We start from the raw sequence: 12166 nt of genomic DNA on the forward strand, positions 1-12166 counted from the left end.
GTTATAATCCTACAATTGACATTATATTATAAATGTAAATACAGAAAATGTTTAATTAATATTATTTTGTTGTTAGATTTTGTTAATATAATTAATACTGTCACCAAATAATTACAAAGAGTTTGAAAACATTTTTTAATATTCACAATTTATTTCTATTTTATTCTATAATTTTAAAACCGGTCCTATGTACTGGTAGCTATAACTACTTTGATAGAATGTTGGTGGTTTTGAATTCATTTATACTCAACGGTAATTATTTCTCGTGGAACGTTTTTGAAATCGTGCTTTTGCATCGTGCTAATGCATTTTAGCTGAATTGTTTGTCACAATGGGATGATCGAAAAACGCAAAATAGTATTTTTCAAAAATCAAATAATGGCCATAAAAAAATAGTAGAGAAAATGAAAAATAACTGTTTTTCCCGAATTCAGAATCAAAAAATCGATATGCATGTCAAATTTTATTTATATTGACGGAGTAGTTCCAGAAATATTACGATATACATATACACACACACACACACACAAACACAAACACACATCGTGTATGGTGAGCGATCATTACACAAATAGTGATCACCAAGCGATAATAATGGAGATAAGAATACCAAAGCAGAGATCCAACGGAAGGGCAACGACAAAAACAGTCGGTTGGAAAACGAAGGATTACGATAAGGAGACATTCCTGCTGGCTCTAGAAGAAATACAGCTGTTTGGATCTGCGAATGATAAGGTCGAGCGGGTAATGAAAAATATTACCCGAGCCCGCGACGCAACGATGCTAAGATGGGCTCCCAACAATAGACGACGGCCAGTATACTGGACGATGCTGCAGGAAGCAGACGGCTAGACAATGCAGAATGAAAAAGACAGGAGGACGATGCAGAATGAAGAAGACGAGTTTGATCCTAAACCCTTAATCACCTTGGTGAATGGGGGATTTATGGAAATGTCAAACTTCAAAGGAGAAGCCAAAAAAAGCTAGTTAACGGACTCCACGGAAGTATTGTTTAACGATAGTACCTGTGGGGATCCGATGTCGGAGGGCCACTTGTGCAGAGCTTGCTCTGCCTACGCCACATAAAAAAAAACACATCCATACGGACATTTTCCAAAAACACTTAATTTGAACTTCTAACACACTAAGAAGTATTTTCTAGAAGTTTTGACGAAACTCAAAATTTTACTATTACAAAGCTTCCTCTAGGAGGAAGCAATTGTTAATAACTTATTCTAAAAACAAATTTAAAGAAAACATAACATGTTTATAACATAATATTTGAAATTTGCAATCCGTAGGCCGAAATACGTTTAGAAATATTAGTTTAGTGCCTGAGAGGACTTTTATTATTTTATATTATTTTATAGCATCTCTGAAAAGCATTTTTCACTATGGATATAAATATTGTTTGTTTTTGTAAATATTTCTCAATTCTCCAATAAAATTACTTTCAAATGCATATATATATACAATGGATCGAAGAAGATTATTTTAAGACTGGTCCAGATAAAATGGATGCTGCGAATCATTACTAATATATGTAGCATATACTTAGAATATATGAGTTATGATATTTTCGTCATATATTATGACATATATTTATATTTCTTCATTTGTTATAATCACATATATTTTTTGGTAATGTTTCTAACATTTTAATTATTTTTTTAGGCATCATTTTTAATATTAAATATAAATAATGATTGAACGAAACTGTGCACAATTTAACTAAATCATTATAATAAATTCATTTAAATATCTTATAATAGTATATATTAGCGGACGATTCGTACAGTCGCAAAAATGTCATACGTCACCTCGAGAAGGTACTTTCCCGGTTCGGCTTTCCCTCAATGACGGCTGAGTGATAGCAAGCGGACGTTAGCCCCTGTGTGCAGCGCTATCACTAGTGCACGATTTCCGAGGGTTTTGTTAGCGTAGATCTATGCACGGTCGAAACGGAATCAAGTCTGAACGCACGCTCGTCTCCTTGCGGAAAAATCCCTCGTCAGCGCCGGTCGCTGACGTCGTCTGCTAGAGCGTCTCGTTCCTAATCGCGCGATATACGTGCGCGTGAGATTTAAAATCTCAGCGCTCGTTACAATCGAAAAGAAATTTTTTTATATAATCTTATTACAGATTGTATCAAGATGATGAAACATCATATTACCATATTTTATACAAACAAATATAATTTTCATGTATTTTATTATTTCAAAACATACTCTACAACTAAATATAATGAACAATATATAATAATCGCGAGCGAAGTGAGCGTTTTTTGCTAGTTAATTAATCAAAAACATTATGCACATTTAGCATAAATAAATAAATAAAATGTTTAATATTATAATATTAATTTGTTTGTTAGCTGACGCTTCGGCTGTTATCCCAGGAATGGGACTTGAGGATCAAATTAGTGCTGATCGAGAAGTAGAAGAAAAAAATGGCGAAATACCAGGTCTTGATCTTGAACATAGTGTAGATGAGAATAAAAAATTGGCAAATAAAAAAGTGCCGTACAGCAAACCTATACCACGAAATTTTCAAGCTCAGTGGAATGAAATGGAAGCTGAGGGTCTAGAACAAGTAGAAGCTTTAAATGCAATAGTTAATCAACTCATCGAAACTACTCCTGGAGCTGTTCCATTGCACGATGTTACACCGAATGCTATTATTTTGTATGGAAAAATGATTCCTGTTGAATGTAAGTTAATTTTAGTTATATATAACATAATAAGTAATAAATTACTTTTTTATTAACACATTTGAATAATTTGTTTTTATCTTTGTAATTTGAATCTCGCAGAAGTTGTGCAGAACACTAAGAATAGAAACATTATGTTTGTATGGCAATATAAGCAATGTGTTTGTCATATAATTCTACTTTTACTATGACTGTATGTGTATTTAATATACTGTTAAGTCCTTACTTTTGATCTTTTGTAAATATATTGTATAAGATAAGATGTACTTAGTCCACAATGTTTGGCCTCTACTGATCTGCAATTAATCCTTGATGGTAACCTCTGCTACAGCTGCTACTGCGAGAGTCGCGTGCAGGAGATCGAAATGAACAACACGTACGATTGAAGTTGTATTCACAATTTATTTATCTGGATACAAAGACCGAATAAAGAGTTAAATACTGGTAGCTCTGTCGACAGCCCGGAGCGTCGTAGCAGAGTCCAGTATGAGTGATTAATATCGACTGACCGCACCTAGTACTTAGGTATATTCAGTAACTTTGCTGAGATACTTAGTGCACGTACTCATCAATTTTGGGCTTACTGGCTTATTGCTAAATATTGTAATACGTGTCAGGGCGTAACACCCCCGCAATCAGTTTATTGCAATTTTTTGCAAAATATTTTACAATATTTGTAGTAATCTATTCTTATAGTTTTATTCTGTTAAAGTTCCAGGTTATTTAATGTAAAATTTTAGTTTTCACAACATGCTTTAATTTTAATCATCCTGGAAATTTAATTCCACCTATTTTATTATACATTCTACTGTTTCTCATCAACTAATGTTATATGAATTATACTAGTAATAATGTTGGATATTATTAATGATCTAGCACTCTATTAATTAACAAATACCTCTTATAAACAACTAATGCATTGTATCTCTTATTAAATTAATTGATTGAATATTTTATTTTGTAGAACAACATTGTAGGGTTTTTATTTTAATTTTACATTGGATTTAAAGAAAACAATGAGATAGAGGTTTCGGCTTGAAGTTTGCTATTGGATATTAGAGTTTTGTGTGAGTAGGTAGGTGCATTTGGTGGACGAATTTGTATAGGTGGAGGTATTATGTTTGTTAGTTTTAGAGGATTTGTGACGAGTATTTCTTGTAATTGTATTTCTTCCTTTTTCTCGTCTTCTTTTTTATTCATTGTTTCCGACTGCTCATTATTTTCTCTTATCACTACTAGTAAGTGCGTAACAGAACTAAATACTGCTCCCAGTAGGTGAATTGTTCATCCGTATATTGTGAAACGGTCACGACTCTTCTCGGTTCGTAGCGCGTATGAGATTTTTAATTTTAGAGAAGAGCAGTAATCATTTACTGATCTACGTCCGAATTTTAACAACAGATCATAAATAGGAAAGTAATTATATATATAATAGTGTATTATTATCATATAAGACAGGTCCGGGATACCAGGTAGTGGAGAGTCTTAGTATTTAGATAGAATATTGCGTAAATTGCTTATATTCTTTGTAACAAAAATTTTTGTATGTTCACTTTGATTATACAATATATTTGTAAGACAATACGCTTAACTTTTGCGTTATTGGCTTTGGATCAGGATTTTTCTAAGTATATAAACGATTCGAAATAATTCTAAGTTCTAGACAGATACGCGTTAGTTGCGTTATCAGTTTTGACTCGACAAATTTGACAAGTATTTGAGATACAGAAATTTTATAAGTTCGAGAAATATTCGAAAATATTCTAAGTCTTTTACCTGCTCAAGGCGTAATTTGCTCAAGAGCAGGGACTAGGCGCTTAAGTTTTGCTGGCGCTTAAGTTGCGCTTCGGCTAGTGAGCTAATACGGGTTGTGCGGGTCCTTTTATAGGCCACGGAGAGAGCGGGAATCGAGCCGCCAGAAAAACTATCACATTCATACTTGTACACACTCATTCACACCTATATACAAAAATCATTTACACACATTTACTTATAATATAATGCTCACGCCACACCGCCGCTCGCTCTCTACTCCTACTCTCATTATAATTGCGCTGCTGCGCTCGCCGCTCGGTCTATATAGATATAGGCGCGTCTTGCGCGAGTAGATAGGCTATAGGCATACCAAAACATAGGCATACCAAAACACCCCCTCTCCTCTCAAACTGTTTTGGTACCCGATGAAGGAGTGGGATAGTTTCCCTCTCTCACGCATACTAAAACGTTCCCTCTCCTCTCAGAGTGTTTTAATACCTGATGAAAGAGAGGGAATAGTTCTCCCCACTCTCCCTTATATTTTGGAATGTCTATAGCGTTCTCTTACGTGTTCTAGTACCCGAGATGAAAAGAGTGGGATATGTTTCCCTTTCTCATGTGTTTTAGTAACCAATGAGAGAAAGAGTGGGATGGTTTCCCACCACTTTCAATTCCCTTCCCTATACAAGTCTGAATTTGTAGATTTTTCACCGCCTACAAAGAAAAGCTATTGGCTACTTTTTTTTTAGTGGAAGGGGCAGCCTTTTTTTCAGAGATACAAACGATCTGATAGGGCCTTTTTTCTCGCTCGGATGGATGTGAAATCGAAAAGGGCCTGCAGCGAGCTCGGAGATGTACACGATCTAATGGGCCTTATGAACACCCTAATGGCTTGGACCTTGTTTTTTATGTACACAAGCCATTACGACGTCCGGCGTCTAGAAATTTTCTCAAAGGTATACGGGATGATAAAGAAAATGCATTTGGCCGAACTGATAAGTAGATGGAGCGAAAAAAATTGTACACCTGCGCGCTTGAGTCTAAAAATGTGTACACAAGCCATTACGGAGTCTGCGCGCAGAGATTCAATCACAAGCCTATAGGAAGGGTCTTAGAAATTTTCTCGGTCAAGAAAAGGTCGTGGATTAGTCGAAAAGTGTTTCTGCGCGTTTATAAAGATAAGCAGTTTACATTTTTTAGCGGGGGTGTGCACAAACTGTCGCGTTTTCAGAATTAGGGAGGAAAATTTTTCACCAATCAGAGGATTTTTCAAGAAGGTTGTGGAAAGAGGAACTCAACCAATCGGAGAACTTTTCCAGGAGAGTTGTAGAATTAGGGAGGAAAAATTTCACCAATCAGAGGATTTTTGTAGGAGAGCCATAGAAAGAGCAAGCTAAAATTTGGGTATAAATAGTCCCAGTGCTAACTGCAGTCAGTTCAGTCATCGATTTTTCAATTTCACAAGTTTGAAGAAAGATCAAGATGGCAACGAAGAAGTCGAGTTCCAGAAGAAGTAGTATTCGAGTCGCCCAGGAGCGCATACGTTGGCTGTTGTCCAACGCACCGACTCTATTGACTATGCTGGAGTACGTCTCCTGGTCGATGGAGGTAATGGAAAGGTGTAAGTAAAATTTTTTTTGTATATTAATGCGCAAAAAATTGTTCATTTCTGCTTTTAATTTAATTTTTTTCTCTGCGTTACAGTGCCGCCACTGCCGTCTAATGCTGATTTGCAGAAGTTATACAGCAAATCGCAAAGCTCTTCAGCGGAGAACGCTAAGGCGAGCTCACGGCATCCTGGCCGTTCGTCGACAGTTGACGATGTCAATCCTCGACGATCCCAGGCAGCTGAACCTTCGCAGTCCCGACGATCCTCAGCTGCGGCAGAACCTTCGCAGCGCCGACGATCCCCGACTGCAGCAGAACCGTCGCAGTCCCGACGATCCCCGTCAGTACTAGCATCTCAGCCCCGAGGAAACCGGTCTCGATCGTACAGTTCGAGCAGTTCGAGCAGTTCCAGTTCGAGCGGAACGTCATCGGTTATAAGCATACACGATCTTGGGCCGATTTCCAATATAATTCAATAGCCAAGCTCATATCGAAAGGACGTTGTGGACAGCACACGCAGGTGATCGTGGTTGTAGCAAAAGTAATGTTCATTACTTTTTATATTCTCAAGTGATGGACATCCGAGATCTTCAACATTTGAGATTAAACTGAAAATAGTGGCAAATTATTTAGTAAATACGTTTTTTTTTTAGTATTTAGTAAATAGTATTTATACTTTCAAAGTATAAATTAATAAAACATTAAGATATATTATAAATACTTACGCATTTGGTAAATAATTTTTTAACCACTATGCTTTCTGCTCCCCCTTGATAAATAGCTTCTGAACACCTTGCGTACAGATTTCTAAAACATGATTAAGTCGATGGTAAGGAATATCACCAGAATTCCATTCGATTCCATGGTAACTTTTTTCTAGCCAGTGTATCGTGCATTTTTCTTCCTCTGTTAGATCTTCCCAAGGCATTGGTGACTTAAAGAGATATACAGTTGGAAAAGCAGTTTTTTTCAAGTTAAGAAAACTGATTTCCTAAAAATAAAAGTATCCACGGCAATTCTTTGAAACCCTTGAATGTCCACAATATAAACGTTTTCTTCTGGACATTGCAGCATGTTATTTTTGAACATTGTTTCGTATTCACACGTTGTAGTCATCTTGTAGAGTTAGTTCAGTAAGAAGTAAGTATTTAAAATGAACAGATTGATTCTCACACGCTCAATATATAAGGAGAAACTCCGCCTTATGTTTTTGACAATTGGTCGCTCAAAAAAAGTACAGGCCTGATTGGTCTAAAAATAGAAAATTCATCCCTTTCCAAGAAAATATCCCTTCTCCTCGTCATGACTTACTCCTCAGCTTTTCAATGTCGAAGATGACCGCTTCTCATTGGAGCAAAGATAGAAAATCCATCCCTTCCCAAGAAAATATCCCTTCTCCTTGTCAAACTTCCTATTCATTGGTAGTTTCTGAAATTTTCCTCCTTTTCTTTCGTGGTCTCGTCTATATATAGCAAGAAATTTTACTGTGAGGAGCAGACTTCGTCTACAACAGTACACGAAACTAGTTCTTTATACAATTCTGTTTTGTGAGTGTTAAGTGAAAAAGTAAATATGGCTTCATTTCAACTTTTTGAACGCCTTGTTGAAGTAGTGCGTGATACTTTGCGAAATATACATGAAATGAGCAATAATGATATTCATTATTGGCTGGACATGTGCATTTCCACAATAAAGGAATTGAACGAAAAAATCGACAAAGCTAATCTTGCAAGAGGAGAAAAGCAAAAATATTAAACTTGTATGACACATCTTTCATGTGTGCAAGTTCAACTCCAACAACATCTTCAGCAAGGAGGTGGTCTACAATCGGAAGAAACTGAAGCTAGAGTTGAGTGGCGAGAGCTAGGCCGATGTAGAATCGGCTTTTCAAAATCGAATTAGAAAAGGTGTAGTTGTAAACATAAAGCATGTAGACATTCTAAGTTTTTTTAACGATGCGCAAAAGCTCTTCAAGGTTAAAGTAGAAGATTGCTTGAAGGAATATAACGCTGTAAAAATAAATTCTGACTTTATTGCAGAATTTTCTATGCAAAAAAATGGTGAGGAAACGACAGACATTAAATATTTTACAAGTGAAAGTGTTACAGCATTCATGTCAACGAATTTGGAAGAATGGTTCAAGGATCGTATAAAAGAACCTATTCTCACCCAGCTTGAAGAATTCCAGGTGAAAGATTCTGGCTGGACCCTGACGAGTATTATCAGTTTGTGTATCAATATGAAAAAATATTCTCCAATCAAGGGGAGTTCCTTCGTTCCACTTCCAAAGTTTATAGAAAAGAAAAAGGCATGTGTTAATGTTCGTAATAATGATAATCATTGTTTCAAGTATGCTATACTTTCAGCATTGCATCCTAGTGAAACTAATCCCAATAGAGTTAATCAATATCGTTTGTATGAGAACGAGCTGAACTTTGGTGATATAGAATTTCCAGTGAAACTCAAAGAAATTCGAAAAATTAAATGATATTTCAATAAATATATACATATTAAAAAAAACAATGCAAAGTTCGAAGTATCGCCATGCCATATTACAAAAGAAAAGAAAGAAAAACATGTTAATCTACTCCTCATTCAAGATTTTTACATAGATGAAAATGAAGAAAATAATTATGATGGTGGCGGAAGCTTGCCTAAATACCACTACGTTTGGATTAAATATCTGTCTCGACTTTTAAACACTCAATTAAGTAAATCGCATGTAAAATCATACCACTGCGAAAGGTGTTTACAAATATTTTACTGTGAAGAAAGATTGGAAATGCACGAATATAATTGCAAAAATTTAAATAAATGTCGAATTAATTTGCCCGACTTTAAGAATAACATTCTTAAATTTGAAGATTACAATAAAAGTGAAAAAGTTCCTTTTGTTATTTATGCAGATTTTGAATGTTTGTTAAAGCCTATTCTTCTATAACTTCACCAATTCCAGCAATTTTAGCAGCTATATAATTTATTTCAGTTTGTAGAATAACTTTCAGTTAATGCAATGTGATTGCATCGCTTGTTTTCTAGATCAAAATCACCGTCCGGTGTAAAATTGAAACCAATGCCTGGAGGACCACGACTCACTTGCGAGCCCTCAAGTTTTCTTCCAAACACATCGAGACTCATGGTAGTACTGATGCAAAGAAGAAAGTTGCGTATCAATATATATGCCCAGCTTCACGTAATTCCTCAATAATCGACTGGATTTCATTGTCGTGATTATTATTTCCAGCTGATCGTTCGGCAATCAATAGTCGAAGTCTCTCAGTAAGCTCGTTTGGATCATCCCAGTAGACGAGATCAATGGAAGAATTTTTCTTAGCTATTTTATATTTAGGTATGAGTCCTCCTCAGCTGCTACTGTTCTTTTTACGTGGAGTGCTGCGGAACATTGGTGCTAAAATATTCTTATATTTATTACTTCTCGACATTCGTATAGATTCATCTTTGCTGAATTTTTTCCGATGAGCATTTGTTGCTTCCAGAATCTTGCGATAATTTGCACGATCTGATGAGCTCAGAAGAAGATCATCCGGATATTTTTTAAATAGCAATTCCATCAGTCCACTCGTTTTAGGATAACTTTCATTTCTGACTTTGACATATTTATCATCAAATTCAATTTCTGAATCACCAATCATATACACTTCATCAACCTTTCGCACTCCGTATATATTATCAATCGTTCTACGGCTTTTATCTAGCAATGATAAAAAGTCTTCAGCTGATTCATTTTTTCCACTCGCGGATCTAAATGTAGAATTGGTTATTGTGTTATAAACATCATCATCATCATCATCATCATCATCATAATCATAAACAGTATAATCTAATAAACTTGATTTATTGTTCTTATTTTGATCGTTGAGCAAACTCGATTGATCGATTCTCATTTGTTTTATTCATTTTTTTACTGCTGTTTTGATCCAAAATGTGATTGGATGGTTGCTGTAGTGGGCTTCCACTTTTCATCTCAACAAGTTTATCAAGTGGTGTGATGACGGGTTTTAGAGTATCACCGATGACTTTTTCAAAATCATCTTTCTCCTGTTTTAATAAAGTGTATTTTTTTTAATAGCCTCACGAGCTCGCAAGAGCTCACTAAGAACATTCTTCTCTTTTTCGAAGTCTGACATGCTGACGTGGCGATGTCTACAACTGAACTGTAAATTTGAAGCTCATAATTCCTTTTTTATTGCAAAACAGTCAAATCCTTTTCTGTATCTACCCTCATTCATCGGCCTATATTTGTCAATAATGATGAATCCATATCTATCATTCTTCCAACATTCAGAACAAAGATTCCGAAATTCGTTGAAAGTTAAATCGGAATTCACATGATCTTCATAGATATGTTTAAGATTTACATCATCTTGTCGATAAATTACTAACAAATTGACATTATCTCTAATGAGATGTTTTCCTATATGAGCATAAGATTGACATAGCTAGAAGCTATCTACACTCTTATGTCTCCTTTACAGAAGAATGCTCTGACGTTATCCTGCTTCTCACATGCCACATCATCAAAAATCATTATTGAATTTGGAAGGGCTTCATCTGGAGATACTACAGATTCATGCTCACTGAACGGAAGATATGATACTCCTTCAGTCGAATCCAAGACTAGAAATTGATACTTTGGCTGATTCAAGGATTTAGAGTATACATACAAATTCTCAAACCTACGACCATTGGGGTGTGTAATTAAAGCCAATAAACTATTTGTTTTTCCACAGTTTGATTGACCACAGAATACTGCTCGTATACTATCTGGTAATAATTCCCCATGACGCTTCTTTCTCTTCTCTTTTCCAAAATCAAAATTCGTGACAGGGAGTTTGACGTTCTGCTCGGTAAAATTCATGTTCACTCAACAGAGTCAAATATAACATTGAGCTCTCGAAATATAAACGCTCGTTTTATACCATGAACGTCAGTTGTGAATCAACACTCGAAGAGAGATGATCATACACAAATCTCAGAAACAGCCGAAAGGCTATGGATTGCTTGATAAAGTTATCAATAGCTTACCTGTTGAAATGCATCTTCCTGGATATCAATACTGCGGTCCCGGAACTAAATTGAAAAAGCGAATGAAAAGAGGAGATCCTGGTATTAATCCGCTTGATCAGGCTTGTAAAAAACACGACATAGCTTACTCCGATAAAAACGGAGATCGTAAAGCTGCTGACACGATGCTTGCTGAGGAAGCTATGCAACGTGTCAGAGCTAAGGATGCTAGTCTTGGCGAAATAGCTTTTGCTTTTGCTGTTAGCAATGCTATGAAATTAAAAGGAAAACCTGGAATGGGACTGAAATTTAATAAGTTAGTGACTGCGGCTAAAAAATCAATGTCAACAAGTAAAAGTTCTCGCAAGGTTATTCAATCAGCTTTGAAGGGTGCACGTCAAGCTGTTAAAAGTGTAGGTGGAAAGAAAAAAGTTATCATTCCACGTGTTCTGCCGCTTCCATCAAAAATTGGTGGAGTTCTTCCTTTTCTCACTCCATTGTTCGCAGGACTAAGTGCAACCGGTGCTCTAGCAGGAGGCGCTGCTGGAATAGCTAAAGCAGTTAATGATGCTAAAGCTGCGCAGAAAAATCATGAAGAAAGTAAGAGGCATAATAAGACCATGGAAGCTATTGCTTTAGGCAAAGGCTTCATCTTAAGCCCTATAAAACTGGAATGGGATTATTTATGAAACCTCATATCGGTCGTGGTCATCAAGTCAGTAGAAAAAAAAAACTTCGATTTAACTTTGCCAAATCGTGCACTGACTGATTACGATCTAAAAAAATATGCTCATATGATGAAAATCTCAGATTTCAGAGGTGTTATCATGAGAAATAACCTACCGCCCGATGGTCCATGGCATAATGAAACAGCAGTGGTAAACTTGGACGACTTTCAAAATAGAGGCACTCACTGGGTTTGCTATCGCAAACGTGGTCCTGAAGTGATTTATTTTGATAGTTTTGGCGATCTTAAACCTCCTAAAGATCTCATGTTGTATTTTAACGTGAAAGAAGTGAAATACAACTATAAAAGATATCAAAATTTTGACTCATTTATATGTGGCC

At 35.9% G+C, this 12166-nt stretch overlaps 1 protein-coding gene across 11 annotated transcripts in view; it reads left to right on the plus strand.

The window, feature by feature from the left end:
* The window catches only part of LOC100114982, a 361219-nt gene that overhangs the window by 311800 nt on the left and 37253 nt on the right, over positions 1-12166 (plus strand). For all 11 annotated transcript variants that reach the window (XM_032601291.1, XM_032601292.1, XM_031933482.2 and 8 more), the window contains one exon: positions 2375-2710. In XM_032601291.1, coding sequence (XP_032457182.1) covers positions 2375-2710 — 336 coding nt within the window. The remainder of the gene's footprint in view (positions 1-2374; positions 2711-12166) is intronic.

This window comes from Nasonia vitripennis (genome assembly GCF_009193385.2).
Source record: "Nasonia vitripennis strain AsymCx chromosome 1 unlocalized genomic scaffold, Nvit_psr_1.1 chr1_random0004, whole genome shotgun sequence".
Lineage (NCBI taxonomy): Eukaryota > Metazoa > Arthropoda > Insecta > Hymenoptera > Pteromalidae > Nasonia > Nasonia vitripennis.